At 38.8% G+C, this 27,844-nt stretch overlaps 2 protein-coding genes across 3 annotated transcripts; both read right to left on the bottom strand.

The window, feature by feature from the left end:
* Positions 1 to 6,905: 6,905 nt before the first annotated feature.
* On the bottom strand, positions 6,906 to 19,324 carry gypc (glycophorin C (Gerbich blood group)). 2 transcript variants are annotated; one of them, XM_084921356.1, is made up of 4 exons: positions 16,728 to 19,324; positions 14,029 to 14,124; positions 11,010 to 11,048; positions 6,906 to 10,210 (listed from the first exon to the last, which is right to left on the bottom strand). In XM_084921356.1, exons 1-4 carry the CDS (start codon positions 16,861 to 16,863, stop codon positions 10,011 to 10,013), a joined length of 471 nt encoding a protein of 156 aa, XP_084777482.1. In that variant the 5' UTR covers positions 16,864 to 19,324; the 3' UTR covers positions 6,906 to 10,010. The 2 variants fall into 2 exon arrangements, with proteins under 2 accessions (XP_084777482.1, XP_084777483.1); XM_084921357.1 differs by having other exon boundaries at positions 16,633 to 16,821.
* A 117-nt stretch (positions 19,325 to 19,441) lies between these two features.
* On the bottom strand, positions 19,442 to 23,790 carry s100b (S100 calcium binding protein, beta (neural)). The gene is made up of 3 exons (XM_084921358.1): positions 23,673 to 23,790; positions 22,645 to 22,801; positions 19,442 to 22,474 (listed from the first exon to the last, which is right to left on the bottom strand). Exons 2-3 carry the CDS (start codon positions 22,780 to 22,782, stop codon positions 22,328 to 22,330), a joined length of 285 nt encoding a protein of 94 aa, XP_084777484.1. The 5' UTR covers positions 22,783 to 22,801; positions 23,673 to 23,790; the 3' UTR covers positions 19,442 to 22,327.
* Positions 23,791 to 27,844: the final 4,054 nt, after the last annotated feature.

The raw sequence follows: 27,844 nt of genomic DNA, 5'->3' as shown, positions 1-27,844 counted from the left end.
CTCTGCCAAACTTCCTCTCTACTTCTCTGAAAAAAGGCAGCACGAGTGCCAAGAAATTAGCCGTCTTTCTGGGGAAATTCATATTGTCTTTTTTTTTTTTTTTTTTTATTCCTTTCCCTGCTAAAAAAAACAACAAAAAAAGCAGTTCCAGCTCATTCTTTCCTTGGCTGCCGCACCGCTGTTGTTACCGAAAGCTCTGTTAGCTCAAAATCATTTGATGAACAATGAGCTAGTGAATCATACATAAAATTTCCCACTTTGGCGGAGCTCCAGTCACTCAACAGTTTGGGCCTTAATGGTGTTTTTTTGTAGAGGGAAAAACCTGACAAAGTCCAGACGTTTTTGTTACATCCTCACCTGCTTGATTCTTAGCGTGTACAGGAGAATTATGCAGATGCTGTCTCATCACAGGCTCATAAAGCTAAGAGTTAATGAACCATCACATTGTGCAGTTCAAAGCCACCCTGTGAACTCTCTCCTCATCTGCTGGTGTGAGTCAGGTCTGTTAGTTTTAGCTAAAACAAGCATCGGCAGCTGCTTAGTGTCACAATTGTATGATGCAGGTGGAAGCTTCCTTCAGGGGAATAAGAGAGCAAAGGGATTAGAGATGCCTGAGACATTTTTTAATCTAAAAAACTGTAAAAAAAAAAAAATACATGCATCCTAGGGGTGCAACGATACACAAAATTCACGGTTCGGTTCGGTACTTTGGTGTCACGGTTCGATATTTTTTCGATACAAAAAAATGTTCATGCCTTTTTAATTTGTCATTTATTAAATTTTCACGGCACATTCCGCACCACATCTCTGTGCGTTCATCATTTGTTTGAAGCCAGCTCACCTCCTGCAACTACTTTTCCGAGAATACGTGCTTCTTTTGTGGTTCGGACTCCTTCTGACATTTCTTTGGAGGTGGAGGAACATCACAGTAATTGCTTAAAGGAGCTTCTTCGACATCTTTAAGAGTTCTAAACAAATGTCTGTCCTCCTCCTGAAAATCTTATGTACGCAAACACGCATTGCAACTTCTTATCTTGTGCCCGTTTTTTATTTTGACAGCGAATGCGCACCTGCGGACCACTTATGTGCAGCCCTGGTTATTTAGCTCGTCATATTGCAGCCACAGAAATTCTTTTGTCCATGAAACCATAAAGCTGCACTTTCTTTTTGCCTTATAGTCTGATTTGTCATAACTTTTCCGTTTTGTGGTAAGCTTTTCTTTGGCTGTCACTTCTTCACCCTGACCTGTCTTATTTGGCTCAGCAGAACTAAAATATATATCCTGCTGCTTTTACACACGCACTCACATAACGCTCAGCGATTCTCTGCGTGATCAACCTCTCACATGTTTAAGCTTGCTGCGGGAGATTTCACTTGTCATGTTTGCATAGTAAGTTAACGATTGATAAGACGATGTCAGAGGAATTGGTGCGCAAATTATCATCACTCACCAATCAGTGCTGTCGCTCTCTATACACAGTTTGCGCGATTGCAAAGTGAAAGCAAAAAACAAGCGCAAATTCAAACGGGATTTCAATATGTCACATGTTGACAGTGGCTCACCGATGCCAATGACATAATTACCCAGCTACATTTCCGAAAGAATGCAAAAGCATTGACATATATTTTTCCTTCCTACCATAGGCCGACGGGCAGAGCAGAGATAGATTTTGGTAGCCCGACTGGAAAAATCGCTAGCCCGATGTCGGGCTAGCGATTTTGCGAGCCCTGTATCTGATTGAGGAATCACTCATCTTTGGAAAAGAGAGTTTATTACAGAGAAATGGCTCTTTCCAAAATAAAAGCTATACTATACGCTTCTTCTGGGCTATATTCTCAGCAGCATATTAAACATATCAGGTCCCCATAAGGAGAATCATGTGCTAACGGCTGTCTAAATGACTCGGGTAAAGTTTGTAGCATGCGTGCTTGTTGTTTTTGTCTGCTTCCACTTGTCTTTGCACTAGGATGATGTCAGCGTAAATGTGCAGTCATATTTGTTGTGTTCCCACTAGTGCTGTCAGCGTAAATCTCGTTGAAATGACGTTAACGCCACAACACGGCAAATCTTGGTTAACGAGCTACCGCGGATTGCCCTGTGCATGGGGCTGGACGGCGTCAACACGTTAACGAGCTAACTGCGCTAACACACTAGCTCCAACCCATGTAATTGAGCATTGCGTGGCACATCCAACATACTGTTTTACTTTAGTCCATGACGCGCTTACCTTCAGGGTCATACGTCACATGAAAACCAAAATAGTTCCAAACGCCAGATCTGAATGAGGGTAGGGGAGGTTCAATTTGCCATGTTGCAAGGAGCGCTTAACTTCTGTCTCGCTAGCTTGCCCTGCGCTCAGTGAATCTGCGTTCGACTACTCCGCCTAGGCTGCACTGTCGAGCGCAGATCCACTGAGCGCTCAACACAGACAGCATCGTCAGAAGGAAAGTTGATAAAATAAATTACAATTTTTGTATTGTTCGATACATATGCGTACCGAACCGAAAGCACTGTATCGAACGGTTCAATATCGATACGAGTATCGTTGCACCCCTAATGCATCCACTATCCCTCTTCCGCACATGTCCACACCATCCCAGGCTGAGCTGTCCCTCTGATGTACTCATTTCTAATTTTGCCTATTCTCCCAGTGAAAATCTGATCATCTTCAGCTCAGTCTCTTATCTTTTTGTCAGTGCTGCCGTCTCCAAACCGTGCAACATAGCAGGTCTTGCTAATGTCTTGTAAATCTTCCCTTTACCCTTTCTGCTGTCACAAACCACCCCTGACACTCGTCTTCACCCACTCCACCCTGCCTGCGCTCTCTTCTTCACCTCTCTTGCGCACTGTCCGTGGCTTTGGATGGCTGACCCCAGGTATTTAAACTCATCCACCTTCACTGTTACACCTCTCTCTCTCTCATTCACACAAATGTATTCTGTTTTGCCTCTACTGACTTTCATTCCTCTTCTCTCCAGAGAATACTTCTACCTCTCTAGGCTCTCCTTCACCTGCTCCCTACTCTCACTACAGATCACTTAATTAGCAGCATGCAAAGAACTATGTAATAAGTTTTGCTGGGTGTCAAAAAGCCATCCAGATTCACAGCATTTCCCAGCAGAAGATGGCAGTATAATCTGTCATATTTGTTTGTTTTGTTGTACTTCTTCATGTTCCTGTTTCCATGTTTTTCTGACTCTTTCAGTTGTTATTTAGTTACCTTTGACATAAGTTTTTTCATGTGTCTTATTGTGCCTTTTCCCTCCTTTCTGCATTAATTGCCATTCCTTTGTTGTTCCCACTTGTGTCACTTTTCCCATGCAGCCCTCAGTGTGCTGTATATCTAGCCATTTCTTTGTCTTTGTCCATCTGTCCATCACCCTGTGTTACTGTGCTTCCTGGTTAATCTTGAATGAATGTTGCCCTTGAGAATTTTAGCTTCAAGATATAGTTTGTCTTACATGGTGTTCCACAGGGGTCCATTTTAGCACCATTACTGTTTACCGATTAACTTCAACAAGTTACCACAAGGTCAGCTGTTATCAGAAGCAGAATGACTGTTATGATAAGTATGCCAATGACATGTGATAACTGGATGGCTAATGCCTTTCTGCAGTCACATCCTGATAAGATGGAACTCCTGATCGTTGGAGCTAAAACTGAAAGTCTGGAAAAACTCTAAACTGTCCTAAAAATGCCACATGGATAAAGAATCTGACTGTGCTGAGGTTGTTACACTAGAACTGATTTTAATGTTACATACTGGGGACATACTAGTCAACAATGAACTAGCTTATCTTCGACTCCATCTCCACCTCCACCTTTTATGCTCCAAAGAACATACTGTCTCGATCAGAGTTTAAAACCAACTGAAAAGATTCCTGTTTAGCCTTTCAGCAGTTGAATTCCTGATCTTTAGGATCCTTTTTACCTTACTTCTGAGTTTGTTAGTGGATATCAGTTTGTAGGTTTGATTAATTTTACTGGACTACTGTAAGAATTAATTATCTTTTCATTATACTTTTACTGCTTTCATTAGTTTTTATGCATGGACTACTGTCCTATTTAAGGTTGCCTTTTGTTGTTTTTATCGGTATTTAATGTTTTGAAATTATTATTTTTTATTTACTTGCATCTGTCTATTGATTTAACATTTCATTATCAATAGAGACTTATTTTGGTAGTATTTTCAAGGGGTTTTCTTTTTGGTTCTCCACATACATTTGTGTCCTCTTCTGAATAAACCCTGACTCTGCATGTCTGTGATTTTCATGTTGTGATTCTGAAAAATGCTTTAAAGATGATTTTCACATGAGAGTTTGGCTTCAGGCCTCATCAGTTTCAAAGCAGCTGTCAGTAAAAATGACCATTCGGTCGCTGAACAGCTGCAGTCAGAGTTTGGTTTGCATTGCCGGCAGTAGTCAGACCTGTTCCTCGTGGGTGACTCTGCCAGGACTGCCCTTTATCACCAGTTCTGTTCATAACTTTCAGGATTTTTCGGCACACCTTTTTGGTGACCTCAGCATCACCTCTGCTTTTTGTGGACAATGTGGTTATTCTGGTTTTATCAGTTGGTGACCTTTAGCTCACACTTGGGAACGAGAAGTCGCACCTCCAAGTCTGAGGCCCTGGTTTTCAGCAGGAAAAGGGCGGAGTGAAACACTGGGATTGGGGATACAAGCAGTGTAAATGAGCTTCCTCTGAAGAGGGCCTTGGTTCTAATTTGGAGAAAGGGAGTGGTGATTCAAGACGAGCTCAGAGTGGAGGTGGTCTAAGCATCTGGTCAGGATGCCTCCGGGATGCCTCCTACTTCAGGTGTTCCAGGCATGTCAATCTGGGAGCAAGCGATGGAGCATACCCAGGAGAAACAGGAGGAATAACATCTGTTGGTTTGACTTGAGAACTAGAGGAGGGTCTGAGGTTCTGTGCTTAGATTGTCCATGTGACCCGATGGATGGATGGAAATTCAAAGCAAAGAATTAATCAAATTAGAAGTAATTTGATGATTTAATAAGACGCATTCAGTGTTTCTGTTACAAGGTGGCTTAGGTGTGCTTGTGTGTGTGTGTTGTCTGAAGGCAGTTCATTTCAGTTAACAAGGGTCACATGGTTTCAATTTGCAGCTTTTATTGGCTGATAAACACGCAGATGTGATAAATTTACTCTGACACTCAGGCTCTGTGTGTGTGTGTGTGTGTTTAGATATTTAACAGTGTAACATGAGCACACTCCTGTTTCTATAAAGATAATAAGATCAGATTACTTTTCCTGTATTTAAATTCCCTCATTTGACTGCTCGCATCTCTTTCTTCATCTCTGATCTTTTGCTTTTTCTTCCGCCCTCTCCCTCTGCATTTTCCCCTCTTCTTTAAATTCAGTGTTATTGATCATAACTAAACTGACTTGAATGTGATCGCGCACTCCGACTCTGTTTCAGTGCAACAGCACACACTGCAGGCCAGTGTTGGCATCACACCCCAAAAGGGTTCATTTTCTGTCAGTTTTCTTGCTGTCAGGCCTTTAAAAGCCGAGAATTAAAGTAATTTAAACTCATATATTATGTTTTAGACATTTCATATTTAATAGGTGTTTGATTCAGGAGCAAGTGATGCTGAGAAAAAAGAGTTACTGGAGGAGAAAACCGAAGAAATTAAGTGAAGTGATATGATTATCCCAGCTGAGAGGCAGGAGGCAGAGTCACCCTGGACCCTGTGTCAGTCTATCACAGATCATATAATTAAAAATTTAGATATTTATTCTGAGTTGTTGTAGTTTTGATCATTTATGAACCTTTATTGCTGTTGTTTACAAATAGGATGCTGCAAACCTAAAGAAACCAGGTCGCTGTACATGTGGTAAGAACTTGTTTGGATTTGGGGTTTTTTGTTTATTTTATTTTCCTCATGTTTCAACTCATCAAAACGTCCACCCGGTTACCAGAAGTTACCAGAAGTTACCAGAAGTCCGTGGTGACTCAAATCTAAAAACGAAGGCCAGACATTTGTATTCAAACCATCAGCAGCTTAGAGGAATAACAACAATAATCTGGCATTGTGGGTCGGAGCTGAAAGTGAAACCGGCCGGACCACACACACCCTCAGCTCCTTCCTGCAGCGAGTCCAAGTCAAGCTTTGGATGGAGCTGATGGCTGTTACCCGAAAGCATGAGTCATCATGGACGACAGATCGAAGTAAAAACAAACATACTGAAGTTCTTCCACTCTGACGCATCCTGCTGCTGCTGGTCAGACACAAAACAGCAGCTTTGCCACATCAAGGCTTCGGTGGCTGTTGGGCTCAAGCTGCTTTTAGAGCCTCACGGCTGCCAGGAGCTGATTTCTTCTTGCAGGATATCTTTGCCATGCTACTGTCACGCCATTTGGACCAGCCTCTAGTTTCATGTGGTGATCATCAAACTGATATTTATGTTGCAAACGGGATGAAAAATCTTTAATTTTGTGTTTTAAATTAATCTGAGGTTCATCCAAAAAAAACAGGCCCTCAAATGCTGTTTTCTCTAAATTATATCTTTTAAATATAACTATATGTAAGCTTTTATTTATTATCAATAACGTGTGTAGATTTTTTCAGTGAAAAGACTGCATCCTTAAGGTTTGGGTTAAACATAAACACAGTTTAGTTAATGTGTAGAAAATGTTTCCTATGTTTTGTTTGGAAAAAAAGCACATTTTTAGAAGAAACTGTTGACAGGTTGTAGTCACGCATAAGCCCCAACACAGTACTCCAGTACAGCCCTTTGTGTGAGTGTACTCGGTTTTGATTTGTAATTTCTTTATCTTTAAAAAGAAACAAAGAAAATGGGCTGAAGGTCAGGAGTGCAGTTTCACATTTCAGCCACCAGAGGGAGTTTATCTTCAGCACATTGACGCACCAGAAATCGACAGTGTCAGAAAGTATCAAGTTTATTAATGTACTTTTAGAAAAACATCAGCAAATAAAAGAGATTTTACTGAAACAGGATAAAATCAATAAAGTCTGCTGGAGCAGAAAACTGGAGCTTTGATGATGGGAAAACAGACATAAATGCACCACTCTGGAAATTTACAAAGATTTTTTCCTCCCTCATTCATAACTGTCACATGTTAGTCAGACTCCAACCTGTAGTTAGTTGTTTATTACTTTGACCTCAAAATATGACAACAAACACAATGGAAAATCACCAGCAGTAAGCACTCTGGTAGATGTTTATCTTCATCTGCTAGGCTCATTTGAGCTTTCAGCTTCTTTGGCAGGATGATGCAAAAACTGCCTGACAACATAGAGACTCGCAACAGCTGTAAAAGTTTTAGAAATAAGAAGCTTGTGAAGAATGTGAGATCTGAGGCCAAATTCTTGAAACGCTGAGAAAAACAACTTAGTACTCAGGAACAAAATGTTACCAACGTTAAAATAAAGGTTATTTAAATGTGTTGCCATTTATTTTGTTCATCAATCACGAGAATTGTTAATAATATGGACTCAGCGAGTTGTTTCTGCACGAGAATCTTTATGCTGGCCCCAAGGTGCACAACACAGCGAGAAAATGGAAAACACAAGATGTACACTGCTCTGCCAAGAAAGAAAAGTCTGCCTGGATTTAAGAGCTTTCCACTGGATTACTACTGCAGTCATTAATATATTTCTGCTGGCAAAAGCTTATTTAATGCTAACAGATGCTGTGAGAACTTCTTTCTTTTGTTAGACAACCATGTTGGAGGATGTATCGAAGGGATGTGGAGAAGATGTTACACTTTTTTTAAACAACGAAGGCCATTTCTGAAACTGTAAAAACTGGACAATGATAAAAATCATGAAATGTAACCAGAGAAAAATCTTTAATGATCATGTAAATATTTAGTGAAATCAAATCATAAAAAAATGATAGTAGAGCTCATGGCAAAGTTTAATAACCAAGTTAACAGCGCTTCCACAGGCAGTGTGAAGAGAAAATCAGGGGATTGGCATTAAAAGGCTGTACAGCCTTAAGGAAACCACCGATCAGTGATGCTAACTGAGAAAACAAAAGGACAGGGAGCAAGCAGACTGGGCTCAGGAGCAATGGGAAAAGGTCATGTTATCTGGCGAGCGCATATTTAGCTCCAGAGGGATGGGTGCTAGGGCTGTGCCATATTCACACTAGAGGCACAACACAGGCAGGTCTCACAGTGAGAGAGGCCTCTGAGTAAAAAAAGAAAGCTACTTCAACAACCACCAACAAAATACAGTACGCTGCAAAATATGGAGGAAAAGTTGAGGCAAAAAATACATGGTTGAAGGCACGTGAGGAGCAGATGCTAGCAATCAAAAGGAAACAAAGTCAAGCTAGCATGGCTGGAGCTAGCTCCACTCTATAAGATTGGAAGAGCAAGAAGCAGATGGAAATTTCTAATGTGGTTACACGATGGAAAAGCAGGGCCAGGTTGAAATTATTTTTCAATTTTATTTTATTGTTCAGCTCCTGAAGATTTACAAGGTTCAGTTATGTTAGCACTGTTAAGCTAATTATTTAAGCTATTTCCAAGCTATTTCCCTGCCTGGGCTACTTTTGTACCTAGATCTGACTAAGGTTGTGGCACAGTATGTAAGGCTACTATTGGACTATAATGCCAGTGCAGCTTGGTGCTGGCACATTAACTAATCAACCATCAGTTACAGTAGCTCAATGGAAAAGAAGGAAAATGCCCTTTGTTTTGTTTGCACTCATAAATGCTGCTGTCTGAGATCAAATGTTATTCAGACACAAATATCATTATCACAAATGTCCTTTAAAAATGAAATTTTGAGGTTGTATCAATCATCGTTGGGATGAAGTAGCATGCCTAGTGCCAACAGTAGAGACCTGTGAGGGGAGTCTTATGATGTGAGGTTGGTTCAGTTGGTCAGGTCTATGTTTATCAATGATTTATGTTCAAACGGTGAGGCCAGCTGACTGCCTGAATGTGCTGAATGACCAGGTTCTGCCTGCCCTGATGGTGCAGGCATCTTCTCAGATGACAATGGCAGCATTCATTGGGCTCAAATGGTGAAAGAGTGGTCCAAAGAGCATGAGGCATCATTTTCACACATGGATTGGTCACAACAGAGTCCAGACCTTAACCCCATCTTTGAGATGTGCAGAAGAACCTTTTATGCAGCCATCTGACCGCACTCACGATCAATACACAGTCATGGAGAAAAATGAAGGCCAATCTGGAGCGAAATAAGTGTAACAATGCACAAGCTTATCAAAAATGATGCCTCAGCGATTGCATGCCAGCATCAAAGCTAAAGGTAGAGCAACAAAACATCTGAGTGTGACTCTTTTTGTTAGGGGATTAAAAGATATATTATAGGTAATATATAAAACATCCTCAACAAAACATATACTCATATGAAACCTTGAAAAAACAAATGAAAAACAACATTAAAAAATGGAAAAACAATATTTTAGAAAAGATGTATTGCTTTTGAATAACTTTTCAGTTTTTTTAGTTTATGTTTTCTGATGCTTTTAAAACTGTTTTTGTTCTTTTTGCAGTTTTTTCTGTTCTTTCTGTTTCATCTTCCCTCTCTTTTTTATTGTAGTTGAGCTCATCTTGTTTTTTCTTTCATTACTTTAAGTTTTGTGTTTTCTGCTTTTTTCTGTTTGGCACCTTGGGGCCACCACAGCTTCAGGATACCACAGCATGAAAATGCCTGCTTGTAATTTATGCAACGTCGCTGCATTAAAGTGGAGCTTTTAACGAGGGAACAATGTAAACACAGGTCTACCGAACACAAACCACATCTTAGTTTCTTTTGGTTGTTCACATTCCTGAGAAGGGCTCACATTTCAGACAGTCGTGCTTTGCTCACATTTAGTGGTGCTAGCGTGCAAAGGTGCTCAGTGCAATTTTTAAAATCGGCTACTTCTAAAAACGTCAAACTTCCCTTCTCACATATTTGTTGTTTGATGAGTGCAATAAAGCTACAAAGCTCTCAAGTCTGCAACGTGAGTGACACTTTTGTCACTATTTCCCATTTCCCCCCCTTTATTTCTCCTCTTTGGCTGTCAGAGGTTCCTCAGATTGGAGCGCTTCATCAGAGCCAACGGAGTCGCCGTCACCGCTGTCGGCGTCCTCGTCTTTGTCCTCCATCTCATTGGTCACGTATTCGCCTTTATGTCTGGACAGGCACCACATCAGCACGCCGATGACGCAGATCATTAACAACAGCACTACACTTACGATTCCTGTGACGACAGAGGGAAATATCATCACAGAGCCCCCAACTATGCATTTAAAGCATCACTTTCATTGCAATTCAACATAGAATTCAATATCCTGCCTATGGAGTCTGCTGTGTCTCTATTTTTACTTTTCACCTATAAAGCGAAGTTCATGTATTTCATGAACTGATATCTGTAATGAACTGACATAAAAACCTGATATATATTATTAACTGACATTTGCATTTAGTGAAGATTTCTGCTAGAGTAACAATTATAACAAGAAAGAAAAACTAATAAAATAAAAACTTCTTTTAAAAATCCAAATTTAGAAACTTTAACACATTAAAGAATACTTCAATTTTATATCCCACTATTAGTAAAAACTTCATTAACTGAAACAAAAATTTCTGGAGAATAGGAGACCTGTAAAAATTTTTCTTTTAACAAATTAGAACCAAATTTAATCAATTACTAAAATTATAGATTAAAGAGGTAATTACATTTCCAAATATGTTCTTCTATTTCCTTAGTTATCCCTTAGATTTAAGAATTTAATTTAAATAAATCTACATCTACAGTTTAGTCTTTAAAATTTTCATTTTATATTTAAAGCTATTAGTATTATTATATTGGTCGATGATTATTTTATCACATTCCTGACTACATATGATTTGGTCGTTGGAAATAAGATTTGAAAATCATTAATCCGTACAGAACAAGTTATTAAACAGAACATCTTTTTCATTCATGTTAACTGAAATAAAATTCAGCAGATTCACACTCATTGTTGAACATCATAAGAAAAGAAGTCACTTCTCACCACCAATCAAAGCGGCAAAATCTCCAGTGTCATAGGTTTCTGTAAAGACATGAAAATTAAGTCAAACTCTGGTGAAGTTTGATATCTAAATCAAATGACATACAGTAGAGGTTAAAATACGAACTTCTGTGTCAGATTCATCTTGTAGAAAAGCTACAGAGGTCCAGATAAAAGTCAGTGACAAAGGCAAAGTGAAATTTTGAATCATTCTCTCAATCTACAGCCTCCTCGCTCATGTACTGTCACAAGCAGCAGCTCACAATATTAAGTTATCTGGGGGACACAAACAGCTGTTTGTGTTTACATTTTCCCTCAGAGTCCAGCCATGCGTGGCATTCAAACAATGGCCGTCTATTTAAGAGCCTCAGTGTGTGTAGAAGCAACATGACTGCAAGGCCAAAAAGAAACATTACACACCATATTTTAGAAAATTAGCAAAATCAAGAAATACATATATATATCAATGTTTATGAGGTTTATGGTACAGTATGGTAAAGTTTCATAGTTTAAGAAAACCAAAGCCAAATTTAAAGGATAATAATGATGAAATTTGATGAGAAGTTGTTGTTTTAAGTTTGCTGATAATAAAAATGACTGTTTATGCAAACAGAGCTACTCTTTCACTTTTAACTTTCCAAAGATTTACCAAGAAAAAAAGCTTGCTGTAAGTTCCTAGAAAAGCATTTTAACTCATTAATACCAATACAACTGTTGTGTATAGATTCATGTACACAAATAGCCACTTTTTTTTCTTGTCACTATGCATAAATTTGTAACATATTTCAACAGGTAACAGTATCCGCTTCAAAAACTAACTTTTAATCGATTAACAATAATGCTTTTGAGGAACCTAATAAAAAGTAAAATTACTGTTCAGAAACACAAGCCAATATCTTAAGAACATAACTTCCAGATACTGTTGATCTGCTATAGATAGTTTTAAGAGCTGATGCATCTTTTCTTTTGTCCTCCACTTGTTTAGTTCCTCAAACTTTTTAAGGACACACTGCACACCATGCTGAGATATGCCAAGTTTTCAACTAAAGCTCTTTGGGAATCACCTTGTTGGTGCAAAAATATTATTTTATATCTGTAACTGTGTTAACTTTGGTATTTAATAAATTAAAGAAATTTGAACAAATTATGTATTTTTGTGACAGGCTGCCAGTAACAAAGTGCCTGAAGATGCTATTTGAAATTCATTCTTTGCTAAGTTGTCTGATATTTGTAGACACAACACTGGATCATCCCTTGAGTTAAGTGCCGTTTTTGTGCTTGAATGGTTCATAGGTCAGTGTTAAGTGGCTCAAACAAGCAATCATTCCTCTGAAAATGAGTGAAAAAGCAGCCAATATCCACAGAAAAAACTTCAGAAGGCCTAAAGATCTGTTGCTCAAGAGAACTTTATAACATTATTGGAAATTCTGGCTCCTTGGAAGCAAAAATATAAAGAAATGTTTCTCAAGACTTTTGCACTGCAGTTTAGTTTGCAATGGCATGTTACAGTTTGTTTCTGTTTGTAGGCTTCTGATTGGCCAGTGTTTCTGTATCGCCACCTGTTGCTATGGCATCTTGACAGTGCTTAACATCATTTTTTTGCATTTCACGTCGATAGACCTTTCAAACTGAAATTGAAAATCACAGTTTTTTGAAAGATACCTGTGTACACGATGACATAGACTTATTAACAGCAGAATACAGCAATTTGTTGTTCATATGTGTTTAATCTGTATATCTGATGTGTCTAATATTAATCAAGCATTCTTGCATCTTCTAAAAAGAAGCAGAGAACACTAAGTGTTTAACAACACTTAAGAAAAGACCCTATGGCTGTTGCAGTTCAATATAAAAGTTATTTCTAGGCTGCGTTGGTCCTGCCAGGCCCTGCTGTGGAAACGAGGACAGGTACGAGTGTTTTAGGCCCTTATCTCCACAGCGACAGACCCCCCGAGGCGTCACGCTCGCTCCTTCCCATGCTCCACTCTGACATCGGGCTGATAAGACACTCCCTGCTAACGCACACAAACACCTCGGCTGGTTCACTGTGTTTGCAGGGTGTTTGTCCCACAAACTGGATGTTGAATTTTAGTGTTCTAAAATCTAAATCTATTAAAAAAATGCTTATGCATGTGATAAGATTTTTGGTGCTGGTTTAAATTTGTCATTCAAGCAAAAATAATGGTGCAATTATACAATTTATAAGGCAATTATTTTGTGATTAGTGGGGCAATCAGCTGCTTTTCCAGTGTCCCATTGAGTTCTGCACATGGACTCCAGCTCCAGTCTGTGCTGAGATCATGACCAATACAGATCCTAATGAAAAAAGTCTTTGATAGGCATTAATCACCGTGATTTTAGTGGTCTTCTTCGATAATCAGACATCGGACACAGACATGTACAGTGCTCATATACAGAATAGTCTTGAATCATTATGGAATGCACTGTGTGAAATGTAACCATCACATTTACAAATACACGATAATCTATACAGTACCTGACATTAAACTGAAAATAAAAAAATCAGCACTTTGTCATAACACTCTGGATCCTCCTGTAGGTCATCTTTGTCATCTGTGATAAATCAGTACACCCACCAGTGCACAGGAGAAATAACAGCTGTAGCTAAACCGGCAAATTGCTCTTTCAAGATGTCAACAAATCCTGTAGCGCACCAACTCTTTTGTATTTGTTTTTGATTTATTCATAAGAAAATAACTATACAAATGCGAATATTTTATTATAACTGTAATCCTGTGTAGCAGAATTAGATTAATATAAAATATAAAACAACTAACCTCTTTATGAACACTGTTAAGATGTTGAATAAACACATATACAAACTTATCAAACAAATTAAAATAATAATAAAAGTGTACAAAAATATTTAAGCAGCAACAACAGACAGCAGATAGATGAGTGATGTTTCCCTGTGGTCTACTTATGCTATATTCATGTTCAATGAACAAATGTTATGGTGAAATAAAATAAAAGACAATTCACACATTTTCCAGGCACATACCCTTGGGTCCTATCTTGGTCACTAGGTCTGAAAAAGGAGAGGGGCTTGTTCCTGACAAAGGGGGCACTGTTGCGTGAGTGTTCATGCTGAAGTCACCTGTGAAGAAACAGCATGATTTATGAATAAAATTCTTCTTGCAGTTAAACTGATGATAATTTCATTTACAGCTAGTGCAGCTAATTTCCTACAAATTTTCCTCTTAATTAGCTGCATTTTCGCTGTAATATTTTAGTTATTTTACGCTGGACCATCTGCTGATGTAAGCAGCATGTCCTGGCTCTGGCCTGGGGCCTCCTCACGTAGGACGTTCCCACTCTACTCTGAGCCCTTTATTAAAGACCGAGCTCCTCACCGTCTCTCTAAAGTTGATCCCAGCCACACTTTGGAGGAATGTCATTTCAGCTGCTTGTATGTGGGATCTCATTCTTTAGGTCACAACCCACAGCTTGTGATGATTGGTGATATGTTTTTACACTTTTATTGTGTTATTAATTCTCATTAAAATCTATTTATTTAGCTTTAAGCAATAAAGGCCACAGAAACTATTCTGTTAGGCTTAGGCGTTAAAAACTACTTGTTCAGGAGGTAAGAAGTAGTTTTAAAGTTTTGCTGACTGTCAAGAAAGAAAAAGGACATAAACATGGGTAAACATCATGGATACAGTTTATATGGCCCCCTGGTTTGTGGCAGGCCCGTGGCTAATCCCTGGTCAATCCTTGCTGTGATCAGGGACTTAAGTTTATGCAGCCACAGCTGGTAAAATCCCAAGTTTAATGATGGTAAGCTGGTTTTAATGACTAGTGTATCAACCAGTCATATTAGCGATAATAGACGCTAATGCATTTACTGCTTCCTATATTTGTGCATTTTAATGTCTTGTCAGGGATTTAAATGCTCTCTCCTTCTGAACATTGACATAGATATGTGTTTCCAGCAAATATAAACTAGAAATTGTTGAGACGAGCATGAGAGAAATGGCTACAGACCTTACATAATACTTTGTGTTGCTTCCACCCATTGAGTCTGACTCTAATGACACTTTACAGATGTGCACTTGTAATCAAGATCAAGTTTGAAGATGCAGTGCAGTCTGGGAATTTTTGTAAGTTCAGTAATCATTGGCTAGAACTTTGTGATGACGATGGACGTAGTGGCTGTTTAACGGACTGATACTTATGGAAAGGAGTGTTTTACTACCAACCCCATTCACCATCCAAACACCTTCATCCAGTACTTTATTCTGTGCTTTTCTAACTATCATGGGTACTCAAACACTCTGATAGATGCATTGGGAGGAACTGGGGGTTCAGTGTCTTGCTTAAGGACACTTTGACACATATGCTGTAGGAGCTTGGTATCCAATCACTGACTACCTGATGGATGGATGGGTGGATGGATGGATGGATGGATGGATAGATGGATGGATGGATGGCCCACTCTACCTCCTGAGCCATAGTTTCCTCCTCAACCTTGATGAGTTTGGTATAATGATGATGATCAACAAATTTCTGTCTATTAAAAAAGTGACTCAGGTTGTTGAATCAAGAGTTCAGGTTTAGAGATGCCTCAGCATCCTCTGAACATGGGTATTGATTTTGTTGACTGCAAAGCCAATGACCAGTGTTCATCTGTTTTTGTTCAACTTACCTTGTGCTTGTTTGTTTCCCTGACACCAAAAAAGCAACATTGGTACCAGGTCACACTTTCATTTTCTAGCCTGACATCTTTACAGTCTTGTCAGTGCACACATTAAGCTTTTCCCACCACAAACAACACCCTAACTTGGATCCTAACATATTAGAAACTCAATACACAAAGGTGCCTGAAATAATGTTCAGTTTTCATTTTATCCTATTACCTCATGTGAATCCTTGAGGCTTACGATCAGCAAATTTTTAAAGAAATTGTTATGAGGAGCATATCCAGGAAATAAGCTGGAAACCCAAACCAACAGTTGTATAACCCTTCCTTTTAAAGTGATTAGTGTTAACTTATTGTATCGTGATCCCCTCAGGAATTTTTTTCTCAGAGCCAGATTTGAATTCTCTGCCAGATGTTTTGACAGCAGTGAACTAAGTTTGTGTCTGCAAGTGAGAATCCAGTCAGCATCTCCAATTGTGTCAGGGTTTTTCTGACCCCGTGAACATTTCATTTGCAAAATGCCCCATTTTAGCACATTTCACCACACAATAGAGCCTTTCAAGGAAAATCCATTTTTTTCTGACTCATGAACTCGAGGTGTCGCACTAAAATGCATCCAAAGCATCGACGTTTGCCTCCGTAACAAGAGTCATGCTTCGGGTAAACAGCTGCAGAGCATTAAAGTGTAATGCACAAATATGACACTTTAATCACCAGGTTATTTGAGTTTAAAGCTCTTTAAACATCCCTAACTGAGGTGCCTAAGGTTTTTATTTGTTTCCACTAAAGCAGTACTTTAGTTTCACACATGCAACTTTTAAAATAAGTGAGAACAGATTGTTGACCACTGACTATAACCTGAAAACAAAGTGCCCAACAGTTTGTTTGCAGAGCAGCTCGTTCTGCTCAAAGCAACACAAAACCACAACAAGGATTTTGACATAAAGACAAAAAGAAGCTCACCAGTTTCTGAGAGTCAGCAGGCAACTCTTCTTACGCCGACAGAGTGTACGTTTGACAACACACACAATTCAAAACACACTCACAAACACACATACGGATGGGTGTGGTGTCAGTCCCCAGGGTCGAGATCTGTTCCCCCTCTGGCCAATAGCGGAGCTGACTCCACCTCTCTGATACTAAACAGCCTGCAGATGTCTGAGTGCATGCAGCTGACAACGCCCCTTGCATCATCTGTTAACACACAGAGGAGCACTTCAGTGTGTGTGTGTATGTGTGTTTTTGTTGTTTGGCCCTTGTGCACGTCCTGTGCTGAATAATCCTTACCTTCAGTCTGGTTATTAATGTGAACCGTCTTCTTTTAGACAAATAAAGATGGTTTCTTAACAAGAAAAGGGTGCACAGCCTCAGAAACGGGCTAGAGTAAAAGTCCATGTACAATTGTGGAATGTCCTCCTTATAGCTAATTAATGGACCTAAAGGTACATTTACCTTTTCAAATGTGAAAAAATGTACCTGTATGTTCTAACTCTCCAATACAAGGGTGAATATTTGTATTCAGCCAGATAAAAGAAGAAATGGGGTATTCATTTTACTCTTCCTTAGCGACCCGAGGTAAGATTTCAACATCACATAAAGATTATGTTAAATCCACATGCATCAAAAACTAGGATAAGAAAGTGATTCCTTGATGGTCCTTGTTACACTGTTTCTTAGCTTCTCATATTTAAAATTTTCATGGTTTGTCTTCATCTCTCATGTTAGTTCTTTTCCCTCCTTTGTGTATGTCAGATTGTTTTGTTGCCTTACTGTGTTCTTTACTTGTGGTCTTGTTTTGTACTTTTGGAGTTTGTCTTTCTTGGTTGCCTTCAGTTCTTATACTAAACTATATATCTAGCACTTTTTTGTTATATGTTTCATTACATTTTTCTTTTGTGGAGTTTGCATGTTTTCCCTGTGCCTGCATGGATTTCTTCCAATAGTCCAAATACATGCATATTGAATTAATTATGGATTCAGTGCAGGAATTGATGGTTGTCTCCATCTGCACTGTAATAGACTTGCACAGCACACTTTCATCTTGCTGTGTCACATAATGCCACCAATGCTATTCAAGGTGTATAACTATCCCTGTCAGTATTGACCATCAAAAAATCTTTGTTAGGAGGTTGAAGGAGTGGTGGAGTTAAAAGGCATTTCAGCCATTAGTACCTCTGACCTTCATTTATGTTCACTTGTTGGTTAGGTTTAGACACTAAAAAGTACTTGGTTAGGTCTGTTTGGTATTAAAATACACCATTAGACCATTAATCTTTGACAGAAATCTTGCCATCTTGCTAATGCCACAACCCAACATCAAAAACGAGACCTAATAGTGGCTGTTATGCTACAGTCACACTTGGGAAAACAGTTGCTGGGATAGCATGACCAGTATTATTACTGAACACAATGAATTTGGGAACTTGTTGCCTTTGAAGTGGTTGCTTTAAAGACAACCACTCACAGTTAGTTGCCATCTTCAAAGAGACTTTGGTGTGCCAACACTGTGATGAAATGGCAATAACATGAAGTCAGTCTGTTGTCAGTTTGTGATTGAATGGGGTCAAGTTGCCAATTGGTTTGTGGCAATGCAGCGATTAACTGTGATAAACTCGTCAAATCTGAACTCTGTCGCTGTCTGCATATACAGAAATTAACTACTTACATCTACAGTCCAGCCACAACCTAAAAAATCCGAAACAGAAATTCTTGCATAGTTTCTGCAGGACAGTTATTTAACTGCAACATGACATAGGCATTCACAATTCTAATTTTTTTATTCGAATGTACCCAGAATACAACCAGTTGGCAACCAAATCCCCCATTCCACCGTGTTTTTCTTGGTACCAAGGATGTTGCTATCCGATTTTTACTCTAGTAAGACAAAACAGCATCTGTCGATGTCTAGAGGATAATAAAGGGAATGATTAGTTTGATGTATTTTTCCTTTTAAGCTCACACTTGTGATGAATGAGTTTTGATGGCTGTTCTTGAAGGAGCACGTACAGATCACCAGAATTTCTTGGACTGTTATAACTGTGAACTGCTGATCAAAAGAGGTTGTGGACTTCACCTGACTCTCCTTCATATTTGTATCTTATTTTATTATTTGAAGTATTTCCATTAAACTTTAAGAAATGTTGGAGTTGTTTAGCGATCCATTCATGTTGTGATGACCTGTCATGTACCTCATCTGTCTCCCAAAATCAACATGAATAGACTCCATCACCTAAGAGACCGTAAATAGATGAGCCATTAAGAAAATGAATGGATGCTTTAAAAAACTGTCATAAAGATGAAACATGCTGATTAAGGTGCACTCTAAAGAGAAATATCCACTGATGCCACTTAATTTTTATGACTCACACTGAGCCATATTTGTGCTGCAAATGTGAAGTTACAGGAATAAAATACTAAACATTTCTGTGCCTCAGAAAAGACTAACCACTGGACCATTTAGTGTATTTATTTAAATTTCACTATGTTTTAGTTCAGTATTGGTCTCAATAAGTCTTAAAAAAGCTTCTCACATTTCCTTAAAAAAACATCTTCTAAAAAAAAGGACAAACTGAACTTCAGTTTTTCCTGAATAGCCTCTTTGCTAAACAGGAAAGACCTGCAGGCCAGTGACATTCGAAACACTAAAAGAGCACTGTTAAACTAAACGGCTACAAGTATTTCGTTGTCAGGGCTCTCTGAATACTTTTTTGTTATTGTCACCGTGCTCACTTTGGCATAACACAGATATACTAGGAGTAAAACCACAGAGAAAAACAACATATGAGCCTTTAATGGTTGAGCAACTCTGCAGAACTGCTATGTCAATATTACTGCAGTGCGTCTCTGAATTCTTCTGACAGCCACCCAAGATAAGAATAAACAGCCTTCTTTGTCCCCTCGCTACAGAAATATTGACTGACTCAGTCACAAACTGACCATTTAATTAAATTCGTATCACCAACGTCCAAACAACCCAACATTCAACATTTCACGATGCACATCCGACAAACTCTTCTGTTGCACTGTTTAACTGATCATTTCTACATCTATAATGATTTAGATTTGCTTCTTATGCTGAATACATGTAAACCTACAAAGAGCTACAGCAACTACAAGCTAACATTTAAAGTCAGTTAAAAGTAATTTTAATTACTTTCCCACCAGCAACTATTTTACGATACGTATTAGTCATTTTAACTATTTTGACCTCGATGTAATTTTTTCCAAAACATCAAATAAACGTAGATGTAAATAACATGTAAAACATGTAAAATCTACAGTTTTATTAAACACTCTGACTTCAAACTATTGAAAGAGGTTTCCAATGTGACGTCTAAATTAAAACTCACAAGCCATTTTTTAATGTCTTTATGAGCCAATTAAAAGTTGAGTTTTAAAATTTGATAGCCGTTTAGACCTTTAAGAAGGATAGATTGTTTGAATTTCATTATCTTAATAGCCATTTTTCAGATTTAGAGATTTTGAGAGCAAATGAAAAAAAGAATAATTTGACAGAAAACTACCAGCATTTTTTTTTCTAACAAGAAAAAACAAATCGACAATATCAGGGGTTTAGCAAAGTAGCAGCTACTAAGCTAATAAACTCATTAAAGTGTCTCCAAAAGATGACTATAGCAACTTTAGACAAACCTAAAATTTACTTTTAAAATTTGATACTCATTTTTTAATTCATTTTAACTTGCCAGCCACTTTATCAGGTTAGCGGCTTTGTCAAATTTTAACAATGTAAGGAATGATTCAGAAGACAAATATTAAAAGAACTGACGATAAAATCCTTTTTAGGTGCTTTTCAACACCTGTGAAGTCTCTAATTAATTTGAGTTTAACAACGGAGGAGCTAGAACACTTTAAACTCTCTAGCCAAACTGAACCTTTTACAAGCCAATGTAATATTTTTTTGTGTGCCTAAATTGTTGCATTCAGTATTTGATATTTTATATTTATCTCCAAATCACTATGTTGTGAATTTTAACAAGCCCACAAACAAATTCAAACTATGATAGTATGCAAGATTAAAAACAAACCAATAGTGTTCTTCAGATTCTTGATTGATTCCTAAAGCTATGAAACTTTTTCAGTTTCCGCGCTTTTCAGGAATGGATTGAGCTCGGCAAACAAATCCCAAACCCATCTGCTGTTTAAGTGCTTTTAAAATGAAGCCCAACTTACCAGGTACTTTTCCCCCAACTGCTATACAGTTAAAGTTAACAAACGAGGTGTTAGAATAGCTCATACTCACAAGCCATTTTTAAAACTTTTACTAGCTAACTTTTCTCCCCCTCATGCCTCACTTCCCACTTTTAAAGTTTCACTATCTGCAATATTTCCCCCCTTTACACAATTATTTGACTCCTAAAATAGCTGAGTTATCTAACTTTAAGTCAACTTTCTTAACTTACTGACTATCCAGAATCTCACATGCAAAATCTTAAATGACTGTTAGTGTCTTAGTAACTGACTAGCCCACAATGCAAACTGCAAATATTTTCAAAATGTGATATTCAGATAGATTTTTTAAACCATGGATGCATTCTTGTGGCTGCTAGACTGAACTAACTTATTAGCTACTTTCTTAGTTAAGTATTCTCTAAAGATTTTTAAGATTCATCGCTGCCTGAACAAACGTATTCACTAGCTATTTAGGTGCTTTTAATATAAAGCTCAGCTTACAACATACATTTCCAAAATATGATACTGTGAAGTACTGAGCTGCAAGCCACTATCAAAACGAAGCCCTTCAGGCAGTTTGTAGTTTGAAAAACATTCTTTTAAAAGCCGTATTGAAGAACTTTGTGTTTGTCATCATTTGTCTGACATACTACTTATACTACTACTAAAGCAACCAAATACTGTTACTTATTTAATGCCCCTAATGATCAATTTCGGTTTAACAAAGGACCCACAAGTCATTTTGAAACTTTTACTAGCCAGTTAGTTAATTTATTATATGACATCAAACCTTAAAGTTGCTTTCAATATTTGATAGTCAATATTTCATTTAGTCAAATAACTGCCTAAAGGGGGCTCTTTAGTTAGTTATTTGACTCCTAAAGCGGTTAACTTGATATGGTCATTCAGGGTTTTACATGCAAAGTCCCAAACTGACGGTTTGTGGCTGTAAGATTGATTTAGCAGTCCATGATGTAGTGTATATAAACAACTTTTATAATTTCACTGCTAGAACAGCAGCCAAATGTAGCAGCCATTCTCCAAAACCTGTAACATATACAAAGCCTTTACTTATACAAAGTGATGGGAAATGATAAAGAGTACGGGAATAAAGGTGTAACATGTATTGATTGATAAATGGTTGGCTTTGGTGGCCAAACATATAGTGAAACACTTTTAAGATTTGTTCTGCTTGAGCTACTTTAGTTCCTCCTTTTGTACCAATCTTTGCCGCCATTTTGAAGACTTTACATGCCATCTAGAAATGAAAACACAAACGAGGCTGATTTCAGACACTAGACTGGAGCTTTTTACCAGCCACCAGCCACGTAATGGTGGCTGGTGGCTGGATTGTGTTTCCTCCACCCTGCGCTGCTGTGAGGGCATCGACAGTTTGTGCGTTGCTAGGCTTCTGCTTCTTTATAATGTACTGTGGCTCCCCTTTGTCTTCCCGCCCGCTGCCACCTCCTTAGTCGTGCTCGTCCTTGAAGAACTCGTGGCAACAGACGGTAACTACGGAGATGAATGTCATGAACTCCTGAAAGTTGCACTCGGCGTCGCCGTCGGTGTCCAGGCTGTCCATCAGGCTGTCCAGCGCAGCCTGGTCGTTCACATGCTGCAGGGAGGGAGGACGGGTTCAGCTCGGGACAACAAAACTCCAAACTGGTGCTTAACAGTTTATATCATATGCTTTTAAATCTCACTATATATATATATATATATATATATATATATATATATATATAATTTTATTTTATTTTTTTTATTACAAATTTCCCATCTCACCGCCATCAGATCTGGGAGTTCGTCATGAAGCAGGTCCTTCAGCTCGCTCTTCTTCAGTTTATGTTTGTCTCCTTCTCTCTCCGAATACTTCTGAAACACAGCGATGATGGTGGCCATCGAGGTCTCCAGGTCAGTCATCGTCACCTGTCTGTTAAACCTTGAAAAGTAAAGTAAATAAAAGCGTTAATCTTAAGACCATTTTGGGAGATTCAAAGAAAGTTAAATCACTTTTATTTATTTATTTTGAAATTATATATATTTTTAAATATATATAATATATAAATATGAAGTCGCTGAATTATTTTCTGATATATTCTGATGAACTTAAAAGTATTGATTTATGATTCCTGAAAAAAACACAAGTAAAAGTACTTAAATAACACTAATCCACATAATACCAAGGGTTGTTCTTTTTAGCATTTCTAGAATTTGGGAGTGGACCACATTTATTAACATGTGGAAAGTACAAGGATTGGCTCTGTATGACTTTATTTGACATCTTTTTTTTCTGACCATTTGGCAAAGAAAGGTGGCCATTATGCTTGAGTAAATGGACCACAGTTAAAGCCTGTGCAGGTCCTCAGTTGTGCAGGTTCATGGTAGCTTAAGTGCTTGAAATGAAGGCAGATGAACTTCATTTTAGGATTGTGGATGAGGGGTGAAATGTCTTGACGAATCAAAAAGAAGTCAACTTGCCTTCATTTTAAGCACTTAACCACAGTTAACAAAACTTTTTTTACTCATGTGCTGATGATTTTCCTTTGCAGATATAAAAAAACCGGACTCCATAATTAACAGAGAGACTTAAATTAATTAGTTTTACCAGCATTACAGAGCAAAAAATGCCCCGCTTTAGCCTTAAATGCCAGGCAGTATTGATACGGTAACAAATCCTTCTTAATTTTGCTGCTTTTTAATGCAGATTTTCTTTTTGTGTTTAACAAGTCCTTGAAAAAAGTCATGAAACTTACTAGAAATAGCTTTTGTCTCTTTGCTGCGACATAAAATACAAAAAAACAAAGACTTACTGTTGTGCGAGTGCAGGCAGAAGTCCAGAGAGCAGAGGCTGAGGATGGGCTGCAGTCTTTATACTGGACCAGTATGTGGGTGGGGGTGTGAGGAGGTGCAGGTCTGAGGTCAGTTAACCTGTCATTCAAAGTGCTGACCAATCCCAAGTGTCCACCTCTCCTCACTCCACTGCAGCCCTGCAGGAACCAGCACTGACTCTGCAAACTTTAAAATAAGAGAGCAGATTAATTTCGTGGCCTATTTTCATGACTTCTGATGTCGTCACTCAGTAATCTCCACACTGCCCTTCTGTATGTCCTCCTTGTCTGAAGTCTTCCTCTTTTTTTTCATACTTTACCTTCAACTTCCTTTGTCCAGTACATCCATCCCTCCTCTAACATGTCCAAACCATCGCAGCCTTGCCTCTCTAACTTTGTGTCCAAACTGCTCAACCTGAGCTGTCCCTCTGATGTACTCATTTCTAATCCTGTCCATCCTGGTCACTTCCAATTAAATATTAACATGTCCTGTTTTTTTTTCCAGTGCCACTATCTCATAGCCATGCATCATAGCTGGTCTCACTACCATCTTGTAAACTTTGCCTTTCACTCTCGCTGCAAACCTTCTGTCTCAAATCATCGCTGACACCTGTCGCCACCCACTCTAACCTGCCCGCACTCTCTTCTACACTGTCTGTTGTTTTGGATGGTTGAGGTATTTAAACTCATCCATGTGCACTACCTCTGCTCCTTTCGGCTTTCCCTTTACATGATTAAACTTTTTATTGATCTTCTCTTCAGAGCATACCTCCACCTGTCCAAGATCACTTCGACCTGCTTCGACCCTTTGACTACAGATTGCAGTGTCATCTGTAAACATCAATGCATATTTATAAAGTATTCCCACCTGATTAAAGATGCCAAATGTATTGGCTTTTCCCCGTGACCATGGCGTTATCCCAGGACTATAGTGTGGTGTTAATAACACTGAGGTCATAGGTTCAATTCCTATGCTGGCTATAAAATGGATAGTTGCAAAGCCTGTATCATATTTAACGCAACAGGCATTATACTTAGGCTTTGCATATTCATTGTCAGATATCTTGATGCATTCTCAATCATCCAGGTAACTAAATCCCAAAAAGTTGTTTCTGTTCATCTGGACGTAGCCTTTTCATCCAAGTGACGTCTTTAGTTGACTAAAGAAGTCAACTGGCGAAGGAACGTTTCTCCCACAGAAAATGCTACATCCAGATGAACAGAATCAACTTTTTGGGATTGTCAGATAATGATTTCACCACCAGCACAGATGTGGTGGAGAGTTTCAGTGACTCTAATTAGCTGACATGAAGACTGGCTGACAGCTAGCAGCTACACCCACTGTTATGGCTCAACAGTCAACTTTAAGCCTTGACAGAATTCAAATGAATAAGTAATAAGAATTAATTCACCTCTCATAAACTTGTCATGAAACTCAGTCACTGAATATTGTTTGGTGGAGAATAAAACTGCTTCAAGGTTTGTACACAGCAGCCGGTTAGCTCAGCTGGTTAACTCCAAGGTCCAAACCTCATACTGGCTAATAATAATAATGGATTGCACTTATATAGCACTTTTCAAGAACCTCAAAGCGCTGTACAATTCCACTATTCATTCACTCTCACATTCACACACAGGTGGAGGCAGCTACAGTTGTAGCCACAGCTGCCCTGGGGCAGACTGACAGAGGCAAGGCTGCCATATCGCGCCATCGGCCCCTCTGGCCATCACCAGTAGGACACAACAACCGAGACTGTCCAAGCTGAGACTCGAACCGGCAACCTTGCGATTACAAGACGAACTTCCAACCCTTAAGCTACGATCGCCCTAGTGAGAAGGAAGAACATGTGGTATTGTGCGGTTAAGTGGACATCCAAGAAGTTTGTGCGTCAGTTTTGGTGAGTGAAAGTAGCCCATCGCTTAGCACTAATTTGTTAATTACTTAGCAAGCTACACTTGCTAGAGTTAGCTGATAATGTAGCACTCTATCTTCTAAACATGGCAACTCTGGCTCCAAACAAAACAACATGGCGGTGGCTAGCCTCAACTGTTGAAGCCTGAAAATGCCAGAAACCAGCAGGTGACATCTCTGTGACCTGGTCCAGTCCTGGTGTTTATATGTGGTTAAATGATTAAACACACAAAAAATTTTAATTATTTGAGTTATTAATATGACATGTTGGTTAAACCGAGGAGCGTAAAACTGAAATTTATTTACCAAACACCTCAGGACTAATTAAGATTAACTGAGATAAACAGACAAAGTGCCAAACCTCTCCCTCTGTGGCCCTCTCTCTGTTCATAATGGCTCGTATAGCATCCATCTATGTTCTTCTTTCTGCCTCTTTTCGCTGTGTTTGGGCATCTGCTGGGTGACAAAGGCCTGTTTCACAGGAAGCGGCTGGCTGTGCATGTTAATGAAGACACTCTTTTCACTGCTTAAGTTGGCCAGACGTGTGCCCTCTGCAGCCCAATGAGGGCTCACAAACAGCACATCTGCTCCAGCCAAATAAGCTGAAGTTGACGCTGAAGTCTCGGTGCCAACATTTTACCCCTAAATGCTATAAACAAACATTTCAGGGGTGTACAGAAAACAAATAATTAGTCAGCATCTACACTTTCAGTGCATTGATTTTGGATGTTCAGCCAGGTGGGACTTTGCCTGGTAATAAATAAGGTTTAATACCACAGCTTAGAGTATCTCCATGTGGCCTAATGGACAGGGCGTTTGACTTCAGCTCAAAAGTCTGATGGTTTATGTCCCTTTGTGGTTGATGCAAAATGATTCTGTTCACACAGGCATACGGATCAGTTTGTCTCTAAGCAGAGGCTGCTGGGGTTGGGAAGCCGTTAGCTATATTCAAGGTTGAGATTTCTGTTTTCTTTACAAATAAAATAACCAAAAACTAATCTGTTTTTTAATGATGACTTCAGTTCAAGTGGGGACAAATGCTAGACAAACCCATCACTTTCCAGGTGGTTCAGCTAAAACATAAAACAAAAAAAAAACAAAAACAAAACCTCGCATACAGGTTTTTTTTGAAGGGGAAACTGTCTATGCTGAGCAAGGAATGGCAGATTGATTTTGGATGTTGTCAGGTAGGACTATGCCCCATTAAAAATAAGGTGCAGCTGAACTGTATGAGCATATGGCTTAATGGAGAAGGTGTCTGGCGAGGTTGACTTTACAGTCAACCATGACGCCCTTTGTGGTGCTCAAGTGTTTCAAAATGACCTGGTGATTCTGGCATCTTCCATATTTGGTCAAATTAGAAAAAAATCTGTTTTTCTCACTGCATGTTTGGGCTGCATAATTCAGAAGGTTAGAGCCTGGTGCTACTAATGCCAATGTAATGGGCATGGGCTACATACTGGCCACTTATGATTAAGGCTGTCAGAGATAACACAATTGCCTTAATGATGACATAGTTATCTTATTAAGTCTTATTTTATTAGTCTTATTAGGTTGACTACCTTACCACTCCTGCTCAGTTTGCAGCCCCAACATCTTCTCCTCTCCAGAGCATAACTTGACCTCCACCGTTTGATTAAGGTTTACAAATAAAACAACACAAATCTAAATAGTTCTCAAGTAATGCCCATTGGTTTTGAGATTGACTTGGATCTCTCGGCAGATTCTTTATTTGCATGCAACCAAACATGACCGGTCAGTATCAGCAATCACTAGCACTTTGGCTTTTGATTCCTAAGCAGAAACCAGAAAGCTTACAGTAGCAGCAACTTTGTCCAGAGCCTACATATGACAATAAAGTTAGCATTTGAAACTTGACTCTTGCATATTTTTTCATTGCAGTTGTAGAAAACTAGTCAAATGTACTCTTTCAGTGATGAGGATGTGCACATCCTGGACATGGCGGAATGCTGGTTTGAGCGGGGATTTAAGGAGGGAATGTAAAGGAAAAAGGGTATGTCTTTCACCATCTTACAATGCTGTGAGTGCAGCCATTCCCCACTCTTTGCTACTTATAACCATTGACCAATGGTAGTGCCATTTTGCATATTAAGGATAATGAAACTGAAGTCACAGCCCATTGTCTGTCAGTGGTACTAGTTTTGGCCATTATGCCAATGTACTGTTTATAAGGTTGGGGAAACCTGCAGTCAGCTAAGACTGAAGAAGTCATTTGCATCAG

The sequence above is a fragment of the Perissodus microlepis genome, chromosome 23 (genome assembly GCF_051167445.1).
Source record: "Perissodus microlepis isolate ML-2025 ecotype Zambia chromosome 23, ASM5116744v1, whole genome shotgun sequence".
In the NCBI taxonomy this organism is placed as follows: Eukaryota; Metazoa; Chordata; class Actinopteri; order Cichliformes; family Cichlidae; genus Perissodus; species Perissodus microlepis.
This window is presented reverse-complemented; position numbering and strand designations above follow the sequence as displayed.

Coding starts and splice junctions, on each gene's coding strand:
- gypc (XM_084921356.1), bottom strand. CDS start 16,863: ATGATGCAAGGGGCGTTGTCAGCTGCATGCACTCAGACATCTGCAGGC. Junction 14,125..16,727: donor GACTGACACCACACCCATCC/GTATGTGTGTTT, acceptor GTTTCTTCACAG/GTGACTTCAGCATGAACACT. Junction 10,211..11,009: donor TTTTGCCGCTTTGATTGGTG/GTGAGAAGTGAC, acceptor CTGTCGTCACAG/GAATCGTAAGTGTAGTGCTG.
- s100b (XM_084921358.1), bottom strand. CDS start 22,782: ATGACTGACCTGGAGACCTCGATGGCCACCATCATCGCTGTGTTTCAG. Junction 22,475..22,644: donor AACTCCCAGATCTGATGGCG/GTGAGATGGGAA, acceptor CCCTCCCTGCAG/CATGTGAACGACCAGGCTGC.